The 24061-nt window shown below is 39.3% G+C and overlaps 3 protein-coding genes across 4 annotated transcripts in view; 1 reads left to right on the top strand and 2 right to left on the bottom strand.

Annotated features, from left to right (window-relative positions):
• The window catches only part of LOC133545407 (oocyte zinc finger protein XlCOF6.1-like), a 235001-nt gene that overhangs the window by 201282 nt on the left and 9658 nt on the right, over positions 1-24061 (bottom strand). Inside the window, exon 3 of one of the 2 annotated variants that reach the window (XM_061890961.1) lies at positions 18953-21173. The exons of the other annotated variant lie outside the window; for it this stretch is intronic. Coding sequence (XP_061746945.1) covers positions 19699-21173 — 1475 coding nt within the window. The 3' untranslated portion in view covers positions 18953-19698. Of the gene's footprint in view, positions 1-18952; positions 21174-24061 lie in introns of those variants that run through there. 2 annotated transcript variants of the gene reach the window in all.
• LOC133545391 (gastrula zinc finger protein XlCGF57.1-like) overlaps positions 1-24061 on the top strand; it is a 211375-nt gene that overhangs the window by 27360 nt on the left and 159954 nt on the right. The window lies entirely within an intron of this gene.
• LOC133545448 (zinc finger protein 771-like) lies at positions 4831-13893 on the bottom strand. The gene is made up of 2 exons (XM_061891058.1): positions 13476-13893; positions 4831-8605 (listed from the first exon to the last, which is right to left on the bottom strand). The coding sequence occupies exons 1-2, from the start codon at positions 13576-13578 to the stop codon at positions 7338-7340; spliced, it is 1371 nt and encodes a 456-aa protein (XP_061747042.1). The 5' UTR covers positions 13579-13893; the 3' UTR covers positions 4831-7337.

Here is a 24061-nt window from a genome sequence, read left to right on the forward strand (position 1 = left end):
GATCATCCAGCCTGGCGCTGGCTAGTTCTAATTTAAGTGACTCCATACCCAGGCTAGCAGGCTCTGTAATTGCCTGTGACCGGGCATGCTCTAGTGCAGTTAGTCAAATGTGGCTCAATGCGAAATCTATGTTCTGAGACAAGAGGATAGCGCCTTCCTGGTTAGGGTGAAGGCCGTCTCTCCTCAGCAAGCCAGGTTTGCCCCAGAAAGAGGGCCAATTATCAATAAACGTAAATCCCTGTTGTCTACAGAAGCTTTCCAGCCACTTGTTAAGAGAGACTAATCTGCTATATCTCTCATCATTGCCTCTCCCAGGCAGGGGGCCAGAGACAATTACATGATGCCTGGACATCTTTCTAGCGAGATTACAAGCCCTGGCTATGTTTCTCTTTGTAATCTCTGATTGTCTCATTCTAACGTCATTGGAGCCAACGTGTACAACCATGTTTGCATAACTAGTGGTGCGGTTAGCCTGCCGTACGTGTTCACTAGGCCTGGTGCGAGTTAGCTCCCTAAGATTAGCTTCAATGTCAGGTGCTCTGCCCCCGGGAATACACTTAATTGTGGCTGGTTTGCTAAGCTTTATGTTTCGGGTAGATAGGCAGATAAGGGATTTTCCAGAATTATCCTAGTAAATGTGTCTAATAACATCTGAATCGATCCCACTCCAATTGCTTTTTTTTTTTTTTACTTTTTTTTTTTTTCATTAGTCCTTGACCCTTAATTTCCTCTTCCATGAATCTTTCATCCTCGCTCAAATTAATGGGGAAATTGTCGCTTTCTCGGTCCGAATAGCTCTTGCTGCTGATGGCTATTATTATAAAAAATGTGAGGATGTTAGGAGCCCCACAACCCGTGATGTCTCGCGCACATCGTCTGCTACTTCCGGTACAGGCAAGGCTTTTTTATTAGCGACCAAAAGTTGCGAACTTTATCTTCGATGTTCTCTACTAAATCCTTTCAGCAAAAATATGGCAATATCGTGAAATGATCAAGTATGACACATAGAATGGACCTACTATCCCCGTTTGAATAAGAAAATCTCATTTCAGTAGGCCTTTAAACAGTGATTGTGCTAAATGTACTTTTAAAAACAGCATGTTTAATATGAATGTATATTTGATGTTGTATGTAGTGCTTCTTATCTTCTAGTGTTATATGTTGTACTGTACTTACTTTAAGTTGTGTGCATTTATTGAATATTATATATGTAGCTACTATTTTATTCTATTTTCTCATTGTTAAACAGAGGACGTCTTTTATTTTTAATTTGTTTTTTTCACACTTTTTTTCCATTCATTTTTTTTATGTTATTATCCAATTAAAAGTATGACTGAATAAAATTGTTAACAAAACGTGGACTCTAGTAGATTAGCATCATTGTTACATCATGGATGTTAACTACTGCAAAACATCAACAAAGAAAAAAGCTGAAGTTAGCAACACATCACTGAATTTTAGAGCCATCGCGATTAGAATTGGTTGTTTTTATTGCTGCATTTGTACTTATTTCACCTCACATCTTCACTTATAATAATTAAGTCTTCATCAAATATATCTTTGTGGGCTTCTAAGATTGATGTTATTGATGTGTGTGTGTAGTCTGTGGAAATGGTTGTTCTCCCTTTTGGATCCATATGTTCACTTGCACAGATACATCATCATCATTATCCTCATCATCATCAGACGTTATCGGTCCACTGCCGGACGAAACCTTAGCATTAATGTTTTAATATAAGTCTGACCTCATTACTCCTTGATAACAAGACTACAACTACAAATTTAAACACTGTATTAGAGTGCCTCTTGTAGTACTTCAACTCGCCACACTGAGAAGTGGTGGTGATCTTGAGCTAGCAGATGCATGTTGCTATCATGTTTAATCAGCGAGGAAGACAGCATTTGCGTTTACTTTTTTGTCGGATCCAAGTTTTATTGCTCTGCTGAATAAATGAATCACTATGGCTGCCAATATGGAGGATTATTTATATATTTAAGAACAAATACTTCTCTTAACTTGTAGCAAAATGACACCACAAAAAGTGAACTAGTAGCAGCACCCAGTAAATATTTTATTAATTTACCAATTAATTAACTATTAAGAGTAACATGACAGTGGATATTTCACAAGAGTTCACCAAAAACTGGAAATTCCAGCCCTCAAAAGTCACCAAGAGGGCAGACCTTGGTTACATTTGAAAAAGTGAGCCCGTAACAACTAGAACTGAAATAGCTCAGTTGGGAGAGCAACAGACTGAAAATCTCAAGGTCCCTGGTTCAAACCTGGGTTTCAGCACAACTCTTCACTGGTTTATGTTACTAATAAGGCTTCTGTGGCTCTTACACTACTGAAATGGTCTCTCCGGCAGGTCAGGTCAGCTTGCTGCCAGGAATCTTAGCATCAGTTGTCACACAACTTTCCGTCATTTTTAATTTAGACAACCGTTATGTTGTTTAACGGTGTAGCTTTCCTCATGCCAATGTTTGGTCTTTAACTGACGCTTTCATCGGGCTGTTTCAAACACAAATCTGTTGCCTTAAGGGTTTGTCTTGGATTGTATAACTTGAAACTGAGAGTAATAAAGCTGAGTTCTATGTGAAGTGAAGGTGCATCCAAGACAGCAAAAGATTAACCACACTTTTTCATACAGATACACTCTCTAACAATTTGAGTTTAAAGTATTGCGTTTAATCCTTCAGATAATCGCATTAATGCTCTCCCACCTGAGCTAAAGTGGATGTGAGGGATGTTTTTAGTTTCAGTTTTTCAAATGAAATTGAGAAAAAGCAATCACTGTTGAAAACTATTTGAATGTAATACAGGTACAAGGACTGCTATAGGGATGTAGTTTAAGAAGTGTTAGGAGGTTAACATCAGCCACCTGATCAGGGACTTGAACCCTGGACCCTCAGATTTAAAGGCTGATGCTCTGCCGACTGAGCTACCCAGGCCCTTTTCTATAGTTATTTGTCCAACATCTGAGATAACAGCCATATTATCAATCTCAGGTGAAGGTGAATTAGTCAGCATGTTCAGTGACAAGCTGGGAACTGTCAAAGCTCAAGCTCGCCAATTACTTGAACCCAAATCTCATTTTTTGACAGCCAAGCCAGTTTTAAATCGTCATCAACAAAGAAGGTTTTGACCAAAAAAGAAGCTCCTCTCCCAAAGTTGCCAACTCTGAGATGGATTTAAATTGGATGCTCCCCAGAATTTTGCCAGAAGCATTTTGCTTTAATTTTTAGTGGAGGTTAGCTGCAACAGGTAGAGCTGGTGAAGGCCCAGGCTACAACAAATAGAAGATCACTAGATTTTAAAGTCCAACAAAAGCAGTCAGTAAAGCCCTGTTTTGGAAGTAAGTCTAATGTAAACCGTGCGTTCCTTTGGCGTAAGATGTTTACGATATACAAACTGTACTACAGTTAAATTACATAGGGCTAGTGGCGCAATGGATTAGGTGTCTGACTACAGATCAGAAGCCTCTAGGTTAACTCCTGACTAGCTTGTTGTTTTTCGTTAATTGAACTGAAACATAATTCAGTGCTGTCATGCCTGTGAATCAAGTTTTATGTTTGATCATATTTTTTTTGGACTCTTGTTTTGCACTTCCTGGTTTTGTTTGTTTCCATAGTTACTCATTAGTTTCCACCTGGTCTCCAAATCACGCCCTGCCGTCAGGCCCGCACCTGTTTCTCATCATCATAGCCACTATTTAAATAATTAGTTTTCTGTTCATTAGCCTGGGAACTTTGCATTCTGCTGTACATGCCCACCTACCAATGCTGCTCATCTTCCATGCCCTCGACCACCTGCCACGCTCCTTGCTTTTCATGCCACTTGTTTTTGGTCACAGTAAGTGTTTTGTTTTAGTTGTTTATAGCCATGCCATAATGCGGTTTTTATTTATAGTTTATTATTATTATTATTCATGCCATCGAGCAAGTGTTTTTGTTTCCTGTTTGTATTTTGTAGCCTAGTATCATACATCCCTGTGAGCACCCATTGTTTGCTTGTTTTTGTATTTAGCGTATTAATAAATTCATCATGTACTCACATCCACACCTGACTCGTTCAAAATGATCTCTGCATCGAAGAAGCAAAATTATTCCATGTCACGGCGTGACAAGTGCCATTTCTTCGGGAGTGTTTTTTTGCATTTAAAATAAATATCTACTAAATGGAACATGTATTTTTTGTCTTTTTATTATTGTGAATAGATAACTGGATGTGTATCTGTTGTTGTACTCGGGGCATTCAATTAGAATGAAGTGGATGACGAAAAAGGTGAAACAATACAAATCTTGCCTGAGCACGCCTTCCTCTTGTTAGAGTAAAACTTTTTGGGCTTCGTCACGAGCATTCAAATTAGATGTGACTATTCTGTCGATGAACATGAACAGGGAAGCAAATAAATTATCAGTCAGGATGGTTTGTTACAGCCGTGATCGTATAGTGGTTAGTACTCTGTGTTGTGGCCACAGCAACCCCGGTTCGACGCTGGGTCATGGCATCTTAACCTTTCTTCAAGCTATACTTTTTTGATGATGATTCTTGAAAAAAAGAGGTATCTAGTTCCCTCTGGTAAGTGGTTGAACAAGATGTGAAACCAACCTGGTACTCTGGCGAAATTAAAAATATCTATTTTCCGCCCGATTGTAGCTGAGATAGGCGCCAGCGCCCCCCGCGACCCCGAAAGGGAATAAGCGGTAGAAAATGGATGGATGGATATTGGCCTTGATTGCATCATTTAATTTGACTGATGTGTGCTTTGTGCTGTTACTTTATCCCTTGGTAAAATTGCATTGTAAGCTCAGTCAATCGATCAATACTTTCTTTCTTTTCTTTAGTTTATTTTGAACATGAACAAACTTACAAGATAATACATCGGACAATTTCATATAATTTCACATTACATCATGTCTGAAAAGGAGTAGGAAGAAGCAAAGCTTATTTAATCCTATCCCTTTACCACTTCAGAGCGTTTACACATATATACATTCATTTACTGACCTTTTTTATAGTAAAATAGTAAAATGACATCTGTGAATGGGTAATACAACAGTTTTGTAATACTTAAGTAATTAATTCAGTTATTATTAGCACACTGAGATGAAGAATATCTAATTTTGAATAGGGTTAAAAGGGTTTTTCCATAATTCTTCTTCTTTGTACTTTGTAAGCACTATTAATTTAAACAGCTTCTTAAACTGGATCATATCAGTACAATGTTTAACTTCATTATTTAATACATTCCATAATTTAATTCCACATACAGATATGCTATTGGTTTTAAGTGTTGTACGTGCATACACATGTTTTAAATTAAATTTTCCTCTCAGGTTATATTTCTCTTCTTTAGTTGGGAAGAACTGTTGTACGTTCTTTGGTAGGAAGTTGTAATTTGCTTTGTACATAATTTTAGTTGTTTGCAATTTTACCAAATAATCGGACTTAAATATTTTTGACTTAAGAAATAAAGGGTTTGTATGTTCTCTCTCTCGAGTGTAGTGCACATTTGTAGTTATTTCCCCATATTTCTGCACAATAAGTCAGATATGGTGACACTAGCGAGCAGTAGAGAATATGAAGATATTTTTGGCCCAGGTCGTATTTTTCTTTATTCATTATTGAAATTTTTTTTGCCACCTTATGTTGTATATTTTGAATATGAGATTTTCAGTTCATTGTATCATCTATTAATACTCCCAAAAATCTGGTTTCTTTTACCCTTTCAATGTCTACTCCGTCTATTTTTTTTTTGTATGATGCTCTTTTCTACTGTTACCAAATAGCTTTATTTTAGTTTTACTGAGATTCAAAGATAGTCTGTTTTTGTCAAACCATTTTTTTAATTTGTTCATTTCTTCTGTTATTATTTGTACTATCTTCTGTGTGTTCTCTCTGCTGAACAGAAAGCAGTTGTGTCGGCTGAAAATAAAACTAACATTAAGTCCTTTGTAACTTTACAAATGTCGTTTATATAAAGATTAAACAATCTTGGTCCCAGTGATGATCCCTGGGGTACACCACAAGATATATCTAGCCGTGCTGACGTATTTTCACCCATCTTCACATATTGCTTCCTGTTGGTTAAATAGCTTCTTACCCAGTTCAAGACCAAACCTCTGATGCCATATATCGTTATAATGTTTGTATTAAAATATTATGATTAATTGTGTCAAATGCTTTTGTTAAGGCCATGAATACTGCGGCCGCGCATTCCTTACCATTTTTGAATTGGTAATTCCCTCTGTTATTTTGATTAATGCCATCGATGTTGAGATATTTTCTCAGAACCCATATTGGTTCTACATGAGCGTCCCACTTTTGTTGATAAATATATCTATTGGGCTATTGAATAGTGTTTCCGTGATTTTGGAGAATTGTGGAAAAAATGAAACTAGTCTGTAATAGTAAACTGGTGTATGTCTACATTCTTATAAATTGGTACGACTTTTGCAATTTTCATTTTGTCAGGGAATTTGCTGGTTAGAAATGATACGTTACTGATATATGCCAGAGCCTAGTAAATAATAATATGCTTCCTAAAGTGGTCCAGAAAATGTTTCAGATGTTAACCAGTACAAAATGATAAATGATAAATGGGTTGTACTTGTATAGCGCCTTTCTACCTTCAAGGTACTCAAAGCGCTTTGACACTACTTCCACATTTTCCCATTCACACACACATTCACACACTGATGGAGGGAGCTGCCATGCAAGCCGCCAACCAGCACCCATCAGGAGCAAGGGTGAAGTGTTTTGCTCAGGACACAACGGACGTGACGAGGTTGGTACTAGGTGGGATTTGAACCAGGGACCCTCGGGTTGCGCATGGCAACTCTCCCACTGCGCCACGCCAAAACAATGTTAATACATGATAAATGGGTTACACTTGTTGTAAAGCGCTTTTCTACATTGTATATTATATGTGTATCATATAAAGGTGCTAATATATGGGATCATTAACAATTAAAATAAATATGTATATAATGCTTCAATATTTCAAAGACCTATAAAAAACACTATTATGAATAAGTATAAAATTGTATTAATATATATACACATTAAAAAAATGTTTGTAAAATGTGTTGTACTGTTTACTCTCACCTTTTCAGTCAATTTTTTCCATTACATTTTAAATAAAAGTACACAATTGCATTTTAATGGATGTACTTGACTGAAAAAAAGCACTAATATAAAACATCTAATCTATAAATGTAGGAGCATTTAAAAAGATCGTCAAACAAACAACAATGTCACAAATGTTATATGTGCTGATGTTGTTAGAAAGTCAAAATTAAAGTCTTGACAGTTTATTTCAAATCCTGCAGTTTCATTTGCTGCTTCTGTTCTCACCAGCACACTTGTGTTTCTTACACTGGTACTTAGAAGAAAATCTTTCACCACACACACTGCAACTCAACACTTTCTCTCCTAGGTGTTTTCTCATGTGTCTGACAAGGTTTGATCGTTGAAAAAAGCTTCTGTTGCAGATTGAACAGGAATATGATTCTTCACCAGTATGTGTTCTCTTGTGTCTTTTCAAATTCTGACTTGCAGTAAAACCTTTACCACAGATTGAACAATAAAAAGGTTTTTCACCAGTGTGTGTTCTCATGTGTTTTTTCAAACCCAGACTTTCAACAAAACCTTTACCACAGATTGAACAGGTAAAAAGGTTTTCTCCAGTGTGTGTTCTCATGTGTCTTTTCAAATGTTGACTTTGTGCAAAACCTTTACCACAGATTGAACAAGAAAAAGGTTTTTCACCATTGTGTGTTCTCATGTGTTTTTTCAAACCCCGATTTTCAACAAAACCTTTACCACATATTGAACAGATAAAAGTTTTTTCTCCAGTGTGTTTTCTCATGTGTACTTTCAGATGACAATGGTATTTAAAGGTTTTGTCACAGTGAGAACATGTGAAGTGAGTGTTGTCAGTGTGACATGTCTTATCATCTTTAGAGTCTTCATCATCAGTGTCAGGAGAGTGTGACGTTGTGTCCTCACTATCTGATAGTGGAGCTAAGAGCTTGTCTGCTTGTGATCCTCCACAGTGGTCTCCATCAGCTTCTGTTGTCATGTGTTGTGTTGAGCTGCTGCTTGGAGGCTCCGCCCCTCCCCTCTCCTCACTTTCACCTTTGACCTCATCATCTTCACTCTTCACAGGGACACCAGTCACTGGGAACTCCACCAACCATTTAGGCTGACTGATGCAGTGTTCCTCTTCTTCCTCTTTAATGTGCAGCAGCTCTTGGTCCTCCTCTTTCTCTTTAAAGTAGAGGGTCAGTGGGTCCCCTTCTTCCTTTTTAATGTGAGGGGTCAGCGGGTTCTCTTGCTCCTTAAAGTGAGGGGTCAGTGGGTCCTCCTCTTCCTTTTTGATGTGTAAGATAAGTGGGTCCTCCGCTTGCCCTTTAATGTGAAGGGTCAGTTTAACACGATGGGTCTGTGGCGTCTTGTCTTCCTCTTTAATGTGGGGGGGATGTGGCTCCTCTCTTGCCTCTTTAATGTGTTGGGAATGTGGTACCTCTTCTTCCTTGTGTATGTGGTGGGACTGTGGTTTCTCCTCCTGCTCATGGAGTAGAGGTTCTTCTTCAACGTCTGCGGGACAGGAGAAAACAAACATTCTTTATAAAAGTCCAGCTTTGCTCGGATCAAATCAAATCAGCAGCGTTCTGCACGAGCTGCAGGACGGCGAGGGAGGCCTGGCTAATGCCTACGTACAGGGCGTTGCAGTAGTCAAGAGGAGTTGAGATAAATGCCGACGTACAGTAGTCGCAAGTGCCGAGGGGAGGGAGAGCGACTTTGACTAAACAACAAAAGTTCTTTTTTGTTTTAATTTAGGTTCAGGAAGTTAACTGAAAGCCAGGCTTTAATGTCATGCAGGCAGTCAATGAGACGTTGGGCCGTGTTATTTTGTGCCATGGGAAAGTAGATCTGGCAGTCATCGGCATAAAAATGAAATGCAATATTGTCCTTCCTGAAGACAGAACCAAGGGGGCGAAGGTAAAGCGCAAATAAAAGAGGGCCAAGGATTGAGCCCTGGAAGACAAAAAGTTGTCTATTTTTTACACAAAAACTCCTGTCAGTCAGGTACGACCGGAACCAGTTGAGGGTGACGCCCTTAATGCCCACGCAGTTCTAAAGACGAGTGATTAAGGTGGCGTGGTCGACAGTGTCGAACGCAACAGACAGATCTAAAGGTACCAGGACAACATATTTACCAGAATCTGTTGACAGGAGGGCTTTGAAACCGGACTGGAACAGCTCAGTGATACCATTATCCTCTAAGAAGGGCAACAACTGACTGTAGACAACCTTCTCTAATATTTTGGAAATGTATGGAAGATTACAGATAGGTCTGAGATTGGAGAGGAGAGAGGGGTGCATGTTTAAACTCTGCTGGTACTATTACAGAAAAGAGGCTACTATTGATAATGTTAAAGGCCTACTGAAATGAGATTTTCTTATTTAAACGGGGATAGCAGGTCCATTCTATGTGTCATACTTGATCATTTTGCGATATTGCCATATTTTTGCTGAAAGGATTTAGTAGAGAACATCCACGATAAAGTTTGCAACTGTTGGTGCTGACAAAAAAGCCCTGCCTTTACCGGAAGTCGCAGACGATGACGTCACAGGTTGATGGCTCCTCACATATTCACATTGTTTTTAATGGGAGCCTCCAACAAAAAGTGCTATTCGGACCGAGAAAACGACAATTTCCCCATTGATTTGAGTGAGGATGAAAGATTCGTGTTTGAGGATATTGATAGCGACGGACTATCCATCCATCCATTTTCTACCGCTTATTCCCTTTTGGGGTTGCGGGGGGTGCTGGCGCCTATCTCAGCTACAATCGGGCGGGAGGCGGGGTACACCCTGGACAAGTCGCCACCTTATCGCAGGGCCAACACAGATAGACAGACAACATTCACACTCACATTCACACACTAGGGCCAATTTTAGTGTTGCCAATCAACCTATCCCCAGGTGCATGTCTTTGGAAGTGGGAGGGAGACGGAGTACCCGGACTAGAAAAAAAACAAAAAAAAAAACGCGATTGCATTGGGACGGATTCAGATGTTTTTAGACACATTTACTAGGATAATTATGGGAAATCCCTTATCTTTCTATTGTGTTGCTAGTGTTTTAGTGAGTTTAACAGTACCTGATAGTCGGAGGTGTGTGTCCACGGCCGGGTGTCTTGACGCCAATGTCTTAGGGAAGTCGACGGCAGCTTTATGGACGGCACAAGCTCAGCTGATCTCCGGTAAGAAGCGACTTATTACCACAATTTTCTCACCGAAACCTGCTGGTTGACATTTGCTCGGGATTCATGTTCGCTTGACGGCGCTCTGATCCATAGTAAAGTTTCACCCCCGGGAATTTTAAACAAGGAATCACCGTGTGTTTGTGTGGCTAAAGGCTAAAGCTTCCCAACTCCATCTTTCTACTTTGACTCCTCCAATATTAATTGAACAAATTGCAAAAGATTCAGCAACACAGATCTCCAAAATACTGTGTAATTATGCGGTTAAAGCAGACGACTTTTAGCTGTGTGTGTGCAGCGCTCATATTTCCTAACAGCCCGTGACGTCACGCGTACACGTCATCATTACACAACGTTTTCAAGATGAAACTCCCGGGCAATTTAAAATTGCAATTTAGTAAACTAAAAAGGCCGTATTGGCATGTGTTACAATGTTAATATTTCATCATTGATATATAAACTATCAGACTACGTGGTGGGTAGTAGTGGGTTTCAGTAGGCCTTTAAGGACACTTGATCCAATAGTAGCAAGTACCTCCTTAAACGGGCGAGGTGGGAGGGCATCTGCAGGAGAACCAGAGGGCTTCATATGAATAACCGTGTCTTTTAGAAAGGAAAAAGACACCGGCTCAAACTGATGGAAAATAGAAGAGAAGTGCTGAGGAATAGAAGGGTCATCGGAAGGCTGAGATAAACTGGCTCTAGTTGACATAATTTTGTTAGTGAAAAAGTGGAGACAACTTTCACAGAATTCAGAGGAAGCATCAAAACCAACAGATTTGGGAGCATCAATGACAATGTTAATGGTCTTGAACAGAGCTCTGTGGTTGTTACAGTTATAAGATATAATCTCAGATATATATATATATATATATATATATTAATCTCTGCTTTTAAAGTCATCTGAAAGGAAAGCAGGCTTTCTTTAAAAATGGCAAAGGACAAATGCATCCTGTCTTTTTTCCATTTTATCTCTGCTATCCTACACCTGCGCCTGGCAGCACAAGTGACGTCATTCAACCAGGGCTGAGGCGTGGCTTTAGAGCGGCGGTATTTGAAAGGAGCGATCGTGTCCAGTGTTTGTAAACAAATAGAGTTGAACCCAGAAACCAAATCTTCAGTATTCAGACATACAGAGGCTGAAGAATTATCATCACAAAGAGTCGAAAAAATGGAGGAGAACAGAGCAGGAGACGAATAATTAAACATGCGAGAGCGTTATATTTAGGCAGGATTTCAGCCAGAAATTTATAAAAGTTAGTTATAAAGTCTTTGGGGTACTTTGGTGGTCGATAGACGATGGCACACAGGACGACATCAGAAAGACCCAGTTCAAACTTGCACAGTTCCAAGCTTGAAGAGGAGGATTGCAGGCGGATCTGACGGCTATTAAAGTCATTTTTAAAAACGACTGCTAATCCTCCTCCTTTTCGACCAGACGACCGTGGAGAATTAAAGTAGGAACACTCCGGAGGCAGAAGTTCATTAAGAGGGGCGGACTCACCGGCTCTCAGCCATGTTTCCGTCACACAAAGGAAGTAAAATCCGCGGGAAGTGAAGAAATCCTTCAGGATAAACGTTTTGTTTGTCAAAGATCTTGCGTTCACCAGACTGAACCTGGCGGGGGCCAACACGTCCAAGGCCGCAGTTAATCCAGGTGGGGCCCGACACACAGCCTCCGGGGGCGGGGACAGCAGGAGCAACGGCGGCAAGCCTCATCTTCCAAACCAACGATAGGAAGATGCCAGGAACCGATGGGATCCAGCGAGCGTGGGTGCAGGAGAAGACCGGATAATGCATCATTCCTTCTTCGGGAAGCCACGGGAAGCCAGGCCAGGAGTGCCCTAACTTTCACCAGCTGGCCGCCACGTTTACCGCGGCGCCGGAGACACTTCTGCTGGGGGAGAGGAGCCAGGAGATGGGAAAGGAAGGCAGGAATCCAGCCAGGTGAAAAAGCTGACTGGGACGTCGAAAAACCAACGTCGAAGTTGATCATATCAGTGGGAGAGGGGCAAAGATCCAACAGTGTTTGGCGGTCATACACAAGCAGTGAGCTGACAGACGAAAATAGACGCAAACAACACAAAAACGAACATAGCTGACAGCGAGAGACGGCAGGCCAAAGCACATACTGGCGCCATCTTGGAAATACCTAAAAACTCATTATTATATCAACTATCAGAGACAGAAACTCTTCATTTAACATAATGTCCTTTATTGCTGCTTCAAAACAGCTCAATTAACACAGAAAAAGGAAAAGTGAAATAACAGACAGACAGGGCTTTGCTGTTTGTAACACACACACACACACACACACACCCCACAAAATGCGCTAACGTTAAAAGCTAATTAGCCTTCACCTCAAGCCAGGACTGCTAGCAAGATGAGCTGCTGTTTGTTTCTAGAACGTCAACGGGCTCATAGTGATGTTACTAGTACAAACCCCGTTTCCATATGAGTTGGGAAATTGTGTTAGATGTAAATATAAACGGAATACAATGATTTGCAAATCCTTTTCAACCCATATTCAATGGGTTGAAAAGAGGACCTTAAATGCAGTGAAGTCACGGCAGCCCTTAATAATGTCGGCCGGGCGAAAATTGGGAAACATTCGGGAGAACGGTTGCACTGGTAGATTGTCGGGCGGTGCACTGAAATTCAGGAGTCTCCCGAAAAATCATGAGGATTGGCAAGTATGTTGCTAGGGCGGAAAAGCCATTCATAGTAGGTGAATTCATTAAAAAGTGCATGTTAGATTTTTTAAGAAATCTTTTCTTGCGGCCCAGCCTCATCCAGTTTCTGCATCCAGTGGCCCCCAGGTAAATTGAGTTTGAGACCCCTGGTTTACAGCATCAGTAACCATGGTAACTGACTCTGACTTTGTCATACCTCTCTTATTTTTGGAGGTAAAACTCTTGAGTTTTACATACTCAGGACTTTGCACTTAACCTGCTCTCTGGAATATTCCCCCGGTGACTGTGTGAGTTTTGTGTAAACATGTTGATACACATTGTTACAAACTGATAGGAACATCAGCCTCTCATAAGTATTGTGTGTCTGAAAGGGTCTCGTTTTTATGAAAAATGTATGAACAATCCTCACATGACTAGTCGCCTTCCTATAGACTAACTATTTAGGAATAGTGGTAATAAATAAATTTACATTTAGTAAAGATGTGAGAATAAGAAGTAAACAAACCTGTTCTGTGTAACACAACTTGAGGTTTTTGATGTTGTCGCTTCTTCTCCTCTTTTGTTGGACAAAGTTTCTCCTCGTACTCTGCTATCGTTCTTTCGCACATTTTCACACAATCACAACACTTTACTCTCACACTTGATCTCTGCTTAGCGATGTGTTTTGATCACTTCCGCCTCTCTTTGTTAGCAGCTAACAAGCTAAGCTAACTAGCAAGCTAAGCTAGCTCGAGAAGCATCAAAGTGCGCTCAGACTAATATAACCGGATGCAAACAGTTATTAACGATGTTTACTCTATTTACTAGAGTCTAATAAAGGACATATATGTGTACATGGAGGCACAGATTAAGAACACTGAACTGTGACGACTGCAATAACGTCTTCGCCGTCAGACGCCATCTTGCTTTTTCCTCGCCGTGTTTGGTTCGCGCAGTGTTGTCAGATCTCGCGAGAGAAACAAGTAAGCAGCTCTCTCTTCCAGATCTCGCGAGAGAAATAAGTACAACCAGCTCCCAGCTCTGGTACAACTATTTTTTTTTATATACTATTTACTTATTCTGAAAATAAAAGTAAACTTTTCCATTTCAAATTTTCAAAAAAAGACATACGAATTATTTTCGTAAAAACATTCATATATTTAACAATGTATTGAAACAATAGTTGGCAGAGGGGTTAGTGCGTCTGCCTCACAACATGGAGCCTCTGCTGCCACTCAGCGGCTGTTGGAAAGAATGCATACATTTTGTTTTGCTTTTTACTTTATGTTCTGTTTGTGTCCAAGTCTGTAGTGTGGGCCATGGGACAGAAGGAGGGAATTCTGTCAATAGCCTGTGGAGAGCAGCAATACACCTGAGAAGTTCTACTAGTCAGCTGGAAATATTAATAATAATAAGAAGAAGGAGGAAAAAGCAAGATGGTGTTTGATGGAGAAAGTCTAAACGTGGGCATTATAGTTCTTTATTTTTAATCAGTGAATACATGTGCACATAAATGTCCTTTAATAGAGTAAATATCGTCAATAATTGTTTGTATCAGAATTCACTTTGTATTCATTTATTACCACCATTCTTAAATAGGTCTTATGTAAGAATGTGGGTGTTGTTGAGAAGATGATGCAAGTGTTATGTCGAATTTTGCTACTTATTCTAGTCCATTTGTAAAATAAATTGTTTTCCTATATTATAGTCTCCTCACTTTATCCACACAGTCATTAGGACAAAAGACTGTAGGAGGAATTTGGCCTTTAAAGGCCGACTGAAATGAGATTTTCTTATTTAAACATGAATTGCAGGTCCATTCTGTGTCATACATGATCATTTCGCGATATTGCCATATTTTTGCTGAAAGGATTTAGTAGAGAACATCGACGATAAAGTATGCAACTTTTGGTCGCTAATAAAAAAGCCTTGCCTTTACCAGAATTATGTGTGCATGACGTCACAAGTTGCAGGGCTGCACACATATTCACATTGTTTATAATGGGAGCCACCAGCAGTAAAAGCAATCCAGACCAAAAAAGCGACAATTTCCCCATCAATTTGAGCGAGGATGAAAGATTTGTGAATTAAAATATTGATAGTGAAGGACTAGAAAAAAAAAAGCGACTGCGGCGGCAGTGTGAGCATTTCAGATGTAATTAGACACATTTACTAGGATAATTCTGGAATATCCCTTATCTGCTTATTGTTTTAATAGTGTTTTAGTGAGATTGTAAAGACATACCTCGAGGTCAGATGGCTGCATTGAACATGCAGTGTCTGAGAGAAAAGCCGAGGAGCCAAGCTCACAGTTACCTTTTTTGACAGCTGCTGCAGGACGACGAATAATCCAAAGATGTCTCCGGTAAGATGTATATCACAATTTTCCCATCCAAATCCATGCTGGTTCACGTAGAAAAAACATGTTCGCTTGACCGCTCTGCTCCACCACAATCAAAGAAACACCGGCTGTGTCTCGGTGCTAAAGACAGCTGCAATCCCCCGCTTTCCACTAACAGCATTATTCTTTATAGTCTCCATTATTAAATGACCAAATTGCAAAAGATTCAGCAACAAAGATGTCCAAAATACTGTGTAATTACGCGATGAACAGAGACGACTTTTAGCCGTGTGTGGACCTGAGCTAAGATGTCCCCAACAATTTGTCACGTCACGCGCACGCTTAATCATATGCGGCATCATTCCGCGACGTTTCAACAGGATACTTCGCGGGAAATTTAAAATTGCAATTTAGTAAACTAAACCTGCCGTTTTGGCATGTGTTGCAATGTTAAGATCTCATCATTGATATATAAACTATTAGACTGCGTGGTCGGTAGTAGTGGGTTTCAGTAGGCCTTTAAAAGGGAAACATATTCACTGTGGCAGGACAGTTTCAAGATGAATTCATCACATTTGTATAATCGGCTATGAGGCATTTTATTACCATTGTACAGCCCTTACCTTTGGGCTGATACTGAGGGCGACTGTGTTGACCAGTTTGACGTGTGCAAATGATTGAATGTCCAGTACTGTAGAAATGTGTTTGGATATGACAATCCCTTTATTCCAAGCTATCAAAATGAAATGAAATGTAGGTTCTAGAACATTATGTATGCTGACCTTGAATGGCACATTGTCACAGCAGCGAGACCTGACCACACACCACACCACACGGTCGAAAACGGTCTGTCCTCCATGCAATCGCTCCGAGTGTTCCCAGCTGAACCCAATTAAAGGAGGCTACTATGGCAACTGCACCATAGCAACGGTCCCAACCCTGTCAACACTTCCTGGTTCTCAAGAGGAAGTGGGCGGAGCAATCTGCCGAAAGGGAAATTCAGCATGAACTGAGGCCAGCAATCAATCAAAGAAAACAAAATAAAAACAATATAAACAAGTAAGGACATTTGGCTCCAACATATCCCTTTAATTCCTGTCCGTTTGCTTTTAGACTTCTGGCATTCCACTGAACAATCAACATGGCGTATATTGTGGTCACATGACTCCGTTTCGTCTCCTCTCTGTAGTTCACCTTGCACCTGTACCCAAGATAGTTCTTTTACATTTAAAAACTTTGCTGCTGCTTTGAAGATTATTTTGATCTTCTCACTCTTATTTCTTGCCTGTTCTGTACAGTTTATTACGTGTGTCTTCTTTCTATTTTCAGTAAACTAGTAGAACATCTTAGGTGTATTGCTGCCCTCCACAGGCTATTAACGGAATGTCCACCTTCTGCCCTATGTCCCACACTGCAGACTTGGACATAAACAGGACAGAAAGTAAAAAGCAGCTTTAAAGGCCTACTGAAATTAGATGTTCTTATTTAAACGGGGATAGCAGGTCCATTCTATGTGTCATACTTGATCATTTCGTGATATTACCATATTTTTGCTAAAAGGATTTAGTAGAGAACATCGACGATGGAGTTCGCAACTTTTGGTCACCAATAGAAAAGTCCTGCCTTTACCGGAAGTCGCAGACGATGACGTCACCCGTTGAGGGCTCCTCACATCCTCACATTGTTTATAATGGGAGCCTCCAACAAAACGAGCTATTCGGACCGAGAAAAGACAATTTCCCCATTAATTTGAGCGGACATGAAAGATTTGTGTTTGAGGATATTGATAGCGACGGACTAGGAAAAAAAAAAAACAAGTTAAAAAAAAACGTGATTGCATTGGGATGGATTAAGATGTTTTTAGACACATTTATTAGGATGATTCTGGGAAATCCCTTATATTTCTATTGTGTTTCTAGTGTTTTAGTGAGTTTAATAGTATCTGATAGTCGGAAGGGTGTGTCCATGGGTGTCTTGAGGCCAGTGTCTGATGGAAGTCGACGGCAGCTGTATAGACGGCACAAGCTCAGCTGATTTCCGGTAAGTGGCGACTTTTTACTACAATTTTCTCACAGAAAACTGCTGGTTGACATTTGGTCGGGATCCATATCCGCTCTGATCCATAGGAAAGCTTCACCTCTGGGAATTTCAAACAAGGAATCACCGTGTGTTTGTGTGGCTAAAGGCTAAAGCTTCCCAACTCCATCTTTCTACTTTGACTTCTCCATTATTAATTGAACAAATTGCAAAATATTCAGCAACACAGATGTCCAAAATACTGTGTAAGTATGCGGTTAAAGCAGACGAATTTTAGCTGTGCGTGTGCGCAGTGCTGATATTTCCTTACAGTCCGTGACGTCACGCGGACACTTCATCATTCCACGTTTTCAACAAGAAACTCCCGGGAAATTTAAAATTGCAATTGAATAAACTAAAAATGCCGTATTGGCATGTGTTGCAATGTTAATATTCCATCATTGATATAGAAACTATCAGACTGCATGGTCGGTAGTAGTGGGTTTCGGGTTTGGCACGTCAAAACAAAATGAATGCATTCTTTCCAACGGCCGCTGGGTAACGGCAGAGGCTCCATGTATTACCTGAAGAAACATTTGACTTCTGACCTTTTCACATTATTTATCTCATATTTACTGCTGGAGTTCAGCTCACTGAGGATGTAAGCTCAATTTTGGCATTTTAATTATTTTTAATCAATCAATCAATCAATGTTTACTTATATAGCCCTAAATCACTAGTTTCTCAAAGGGCTGCACAAACCACCACGACATCCTCGGTAGGAAAACTCACACCCAGTGGGACATTGGTGACAATAATGACCCAATTTTTAATGATTCATAAACAGGCTTAAAACAAACCATTTTTATCATTACTGCCTTATTTTTTTCACACTCTACTAATTCAAACACTTCTAGCACAAAACCATTCAGGATGTTCATACAAACAATATTACACATCCCCAAATGTACAACTTTATTATGGTATTAATATCATAAATTAATACATTGAATATTCACATGTTTATAACAGTGCTGAAAATGATTATTTCCCCCCGGGGATTAATAAAGTATTTCTGATTCTGATAATTACATCACTCTCATAAAGCCTTTAAAACTGAATATGTTTTTTACCATAGCTCAGCTTCACAATGTTGGATAATTGACTGCTGATATTAATATTCTTCTATTGTTTGGAATATTACACTATACTCTTTTTATTTGCTCAAATGAACAGGATGAAAGTGTCCTTAATTGTCACTACTTAGTGTAACTATAGATAATTATGTATATAATAATCTTCCATTCTTCACCTTCATTACCGCTTGATTTAACTCTCATCTTATTTTATCCAGAGAGAACTTGACCATAAAAAAAGTTGGGTGAACATCAATAAACTGTCACTTAACATTAATGAAACTAAATATATCATATTTGGAGGTTGTAAAAATGTAAAACCCAAATTATGAAGGATAATATTGAAATTAAAGGAATAAAGGTAATCACATTTTTAGGAGTTAATATGGATGATGAAGTAAGCTGGACACTACATGTAGATATTATAAAGAAAACGTAAAAAAATGGAGTGCAATACGAAATACAATAAAATACTTACTTACAAATATTAACTATAATTATTGTACCCAATTCCAGTTGAAACATACATGTTTTATTGCTTAAAAGTCTGGGGACATACTCACATATAAAACAATCACACAACAATATTCATATTACAAAAGAAAGTAATAAAGAAAATTAATAGAATGGATTATAGAGACCCAACAAATGATTCATAATGTCATACATTTTAAAAGTAAATACTCTTGTATAAAAGACAACTGCTGAAATGATGTATAAAGTAAATAATATGCTTCCAGAAGTGGTCCAGAAGATGTTTCAAATGTGAACCAGTAAATATGAACTAAGAGGGATTTATGTGTACTCAAAAGCAAAGGTATGAACACATGTAAAACAAATATGTACATCATGTAAAAGGAGTTCATCTATGGAATCATCTACAATTAGAAAACAAAATATGTAACACTTGATTATTCAAAAAACCAAAATAAAACATTATTATGAATTAGTATAAAAGTGAATTATGAATATCTAAACATTAAATGTTTATTGTATGTAACATATTTTATGTACTGTTTATTCTCGCCTTTTCAGTCAAATTGTTGTGTTCATTTTAAAGTACACAAATGTGTATATTAACTCATGTACATGACTAAAATAAAAGCACTAATCTGAAGTGTCGAATCTATAAATACTAGAATCATATTAACAAGATTGTGTTACACACACAACAATGATGTCACACATGTTATATGCGCTGATGTTGTTATCAAGTCAACGTTAAGTTTTGACAGTTTATTTCAATTCCTGCAGTTTCATTTGCTGCTGCTGTTCTCACCAGCACACTTGTGTTTCTTACACTGGTACTTAGAAGAGAACCTTTCACCACACACACTGCAACTCAACACTTTCTCACCTGTGTGTCTTCTCATGTGTACTGTAAAGGATTTTTGGTGACGAAAGCTTTTGTGGCAGCTTAAACAAGAGTATGGTTTTTCACCAGAGTGCGTTCTGATGTGTAATTTTAATTGCTGTCTTTCTGTATAACTTTTGCCACATACTGAACATATAAAAGGTTTTTCTCCAGTGTGTGTTCTCATGTGTACTTTTAAACTTTGATTTATTACAAAACTTTTACCACATTCTGAGCAAGTAAAAGGTTTTTCTCCAGTGTGTATCCGCATGTGTGTTTTGAAATGGTCCCTTCGAGTAAAATCTTTACCACAGATTGAACATGAAAAAGGTTTTTGTCCAGTGTGTAATTTCATGTGTGCTTTGAAATTGTGCTTTTGAGTAAAATCTTTACTGCATATTGAACATAAAAAAGGTTTTTCTCCAGTGTGTGTTCTCATGTGTACTTTTAAACTTTGATTTATTACAAAACTTTTACCACATTCTGAGCAGGAAAAAGGTTTTTCTCCAGTGTGTATGCTCATGTGTACTTTGAAATGGTGCTTTTGAGTAAAATCTTTACCGCAGATTGAACATGAAAAAGGTTTTTCTCCAGTGTGTATTCTCATGTGTACTTTTAAACACTGACTTATTACAAAACCTTTCCCGCAGATTGAACATGAAAATGTTTTTTCTCCAGTGTGTGTTCTCATGTGTCTTTTCAAATAACTAGGATATTTAAAAGTTTTGTCACAGTGAGAACATGTTAAGTGAGTGTTGTGAGTGTGACATGTCTTATCATCTTTAGAGTCTTCATCATCAGTGTCAGGAGAGTGTGACGTTGTGTCCTCACTATCTGATAGTGGAGCTAAGAGCTTGTCTGCTTGTGATCCTCCACAGTGGTCTCCATCAGCTTCTGTTGTCATGTGTTGTGTTGAGCTGCTGCTTGGAGGCTCCGCCTCTCTCTTCTCCTCACTTTCACCTTTGACCTCATCATCTTCACTCTTCACAGGGACACCAGTCACTGGCATCTTGGTGACATTAACCCCGTCCAGTCCTTCAATATGTCCTCCCTGCTGACTGATGCTGTGTTTCTCCTCTTCCTCTTTAATGTGAGGGCTCAGTGGGTCCTCCTCTTCCTCCTTAATACGAGGGCTCAGTGGGCCCCCCTCCTCCTCTTTAAAATGGGGTGTCAGTGGGTCCTCCTCTTCCTTTTTAAAATGTGGGGTCAATAGGTCCTCCTCTTCCTCTTTGATGTGAATGGTCAGTGGGTCATCCTCTTCCGCTTTAAAATGGGGGACAAATGGGTGTTCCTCTTCCTTTTTAAAGTGGGAGGGCTGTGGCTTCATCCTAAAGCTGTTAGGATGTTGCTCAGGGAGAAGATGTTCTTCACAGACGTCTGCAGGCCACAAGAAGACAAACACGTTTTAGAAACATACATCTCTGCTCAGTCACACAATGCATTCAGTACTTTTACATGCACATAGAAAAAACAAGTTAATCGGAAAAACAAGTTATCGTATGAACTGTCTTGAAATCTCAGTGACGCACAAACACGCTGCTCTTTACAACATTATTCACAGGAAAATAAAAACCAACCAGGACAACAGGACTTTTTACTGTGGATAGACGGTTGATGGTTTAAAATTTATTTTGTGATATATCAATTCATATAGAATTACTAATAGAACCATTTTAAAACAGGCTACACAGGCTTCTAATTTAGTTGATGAAATATGCAGTAAAATATTTCATCATTTCCAGTATTATTTTCTCAAATAAAGTAACCAGATATTAACAGTAAATAAACAAGTACATTAATGATATTTGTTTCGACAAAATAATACAATTAGAAATGATACAATATGTTACTGCATAGGTCAGCTCCCAAATTATTGAGCTTTTGTAACCCATTTTGAAATTCTTCTATTATCATTCATATACCAAATGATATATTGTGGCATATATTGTTATTAGGATATAGATTTTAGGACTTATCGCCCAAACCAAACATTGTTTCGCCGAGTCATTTTGTTTGGCCCACCAAATACATTTATTTTTTATATTCTTTAGATGTGTCTGTATGTTTAAAATGTGTTACTATTGTTCTACATCACGTGGAAGTGTACATTTAAACCAATGTGGGTGGCGCTGGGAGCAGGTGGGTAAAGTGTCTTGCCCAAGGACACAATGGCTCGGATGGCAGAAGCTGGGATCGAACCTGGAACCCTCAAGTTGCTGGCATTGCCACTCTACCAACCGAGTTATTCCGCCAGGCCACCTTAAAGGCCTGCTGAAATGAGATTTTCTTATTTAAAAGGGGATAGCAGGTCCATTCTATGTGTCATACTTGATAATTTCGCAATATTGCTATATTTTTGCTGAAAGGATTTAGTAGAGAACATCCACGATAAAGTTCGCAACTTTTGGTTGCTTATAAAAAAAACCTTGCCTGTACCGGAAGTAGCAGACGATGTGCGCGAGACGTCACGGGTTGTAGGGCTCCTGACATCCTTATATTGTTTATAATCATAGCCACCAGCAGCAGGAGCGATTCGGACCGAGAAAGCAACGATTTCTCCATTAATTTGAGCGAGGATGAAAGATTTGTGGATGAGGAAAGTTAAGAGTGAAGCACAAAGAAAAAAATGACGACGGTTCCAGGCTAAGGCAGTGGGAGCGATTCAGATGTTATTAGACACATTTACTAGGATAATTCTGGAAAATCCCTTATCTGCTTATTGTGTTAATAGTGTTTTAGTGAGATTATAAAGTCATACTTGAAAGTCGGAGGGCTGCGGTGACCGCCAGTGTCTCTGAGAGAAGCCAATGGAGGAGCCAGGACCACAGCTGCCTTTTTGACAGCTGCAGGAGGAGGTCGCATTATCCGCTCAAGTGCCGACTTAATATCACCATTTTCCCATCCAAAAACGTGCTGGTTGACGTAGAGAAACATGTTCGCTTGACCGCTCTGTGTTAAAGCTTCACAACAAACAAAGAAACACCGGCTGTGTTTCAGTTGCTAAAGGCAGCTGCAATCCACCGCTTTCCACCAAGAGCATTCTTTTTTATAGTCTCCATTATTAATTGAACAAATTGCAAAAGATTCAGCAACACAGATTGCCAAAAAACTGTGTAACTATGCGGTAAAAACAGACTACTTTTAGCCGTGAGTGGTGCTGGGAAAACATGTCCGCTCCAACCAATAACATCACAAGCATGTGTCAAAATAAGCATCATCATTCCGCGACGTTTTCAACAGGATACCTCGCGGGAGATTTAAAATTGCAATTTAGTAAACTAAAAAGGCCGTATTGGCCTGTGTTGCAATGTTAATATTTCATCATTGATATATAAACTATCAGACTGCGTGGCCGGTAGTAGTGGGTTTTAGTAGGCCTTTAACAATACCAACACATTACCCATCACCAAAACTAAAGTCTTAAAGGGGAACATTATCACCAGACCTATGTAAGCGTCATTATATACCTTGATGGTGCAGAAAAAAGACCATATATTTTTTTAAGCAATTTTCGAACTCTAAATGGGTGAATTTTGGCGAATTAAACGCATTTCTGTTTATCGTGCTGGAGGGGATGACGTCAGAATGTGACGTCGCCGAGGTAATACAGCCGCCATTTTCATTTTCAACCCATTGTAAAGATTGGGTCTCAGCTCTGTTATTTTCCGTTTTTTCGACTATTTTTTGGAACCTTGGAGACATCATGCCTCATCGGTGTGTTGTCGGAGGGTGTAACAACACTAACAGGGAGGGATTCAAGTTGCACCAGACCCCCATTGAATGTACCAAAGTGGCTCCACATTTTACCAGCAATGACAGACATGGCACGGAGATGTATGGATAACCTGCAGATGCATTTGCAATGATAAAGTCATAGAAATCACAAAGGTGAGTTTTGTTGATGTTGACTGCAAGCTAATCAATGCTAACATGCTACGCTAATCGATGCTAACATGCTATTTACCGGCGGTGCTAAAGCAGAAATGGCACAGAGATGTATGGATAACCTGCAGATGCATTTGCAACTATATTACGTTTCCTTCCACCCACATTTAATGCGAAAAAAAACCCACTTACCAATCGACAGATTTAAGTTGCTCCAGTGTCACAAGATGGGAAAGTCCTGATCGTTTGGTCCACACAACTATGAATAGCGTCAATAGCTTTTCGCTCTATAGCTTCAGTTTCTTCTTCAATACTTTCATACTCCAACCATCTGTTTCAATACATGCGTAATCTGTTGAATCGCTTAAGCCGCTGAAATC

The sequence above is a fragment of the Nerophis ophidion genome, linkage group LG28, assembly GCF_033978795.1.
Source record: "Nerophis ophidion isolate RoL-2023_Sa linkage group LG28, RoL_Noph_v1.0, whole genome shotgun sequence".
Taxonomy (NCBI): domain Eukaryota; kingdom Metazoa; phylum Chordata; class Actinopteri; order Syngnathiformes; family Syngnathidae; genus Nerophis; species Nerophis ophidion.

Excerpts from the sequence above, each read along its gene's own strand:
- LOC133545448 (XM_061891058.1), bottom strand. The coding sequence starts at position 13,578 with ATGTGCGAAAGAACGATAGCAGAGTACGAGGAGAAACTTTGTCCAACA. Across the intron at positions 8,606-13,475 it reads AGTTGTGTTACACAGAACAG|ACGTTGAAGAAGAACCTCTA; the intron begins GTTTGTTTACTT and ends CCTGTCCCGCAG.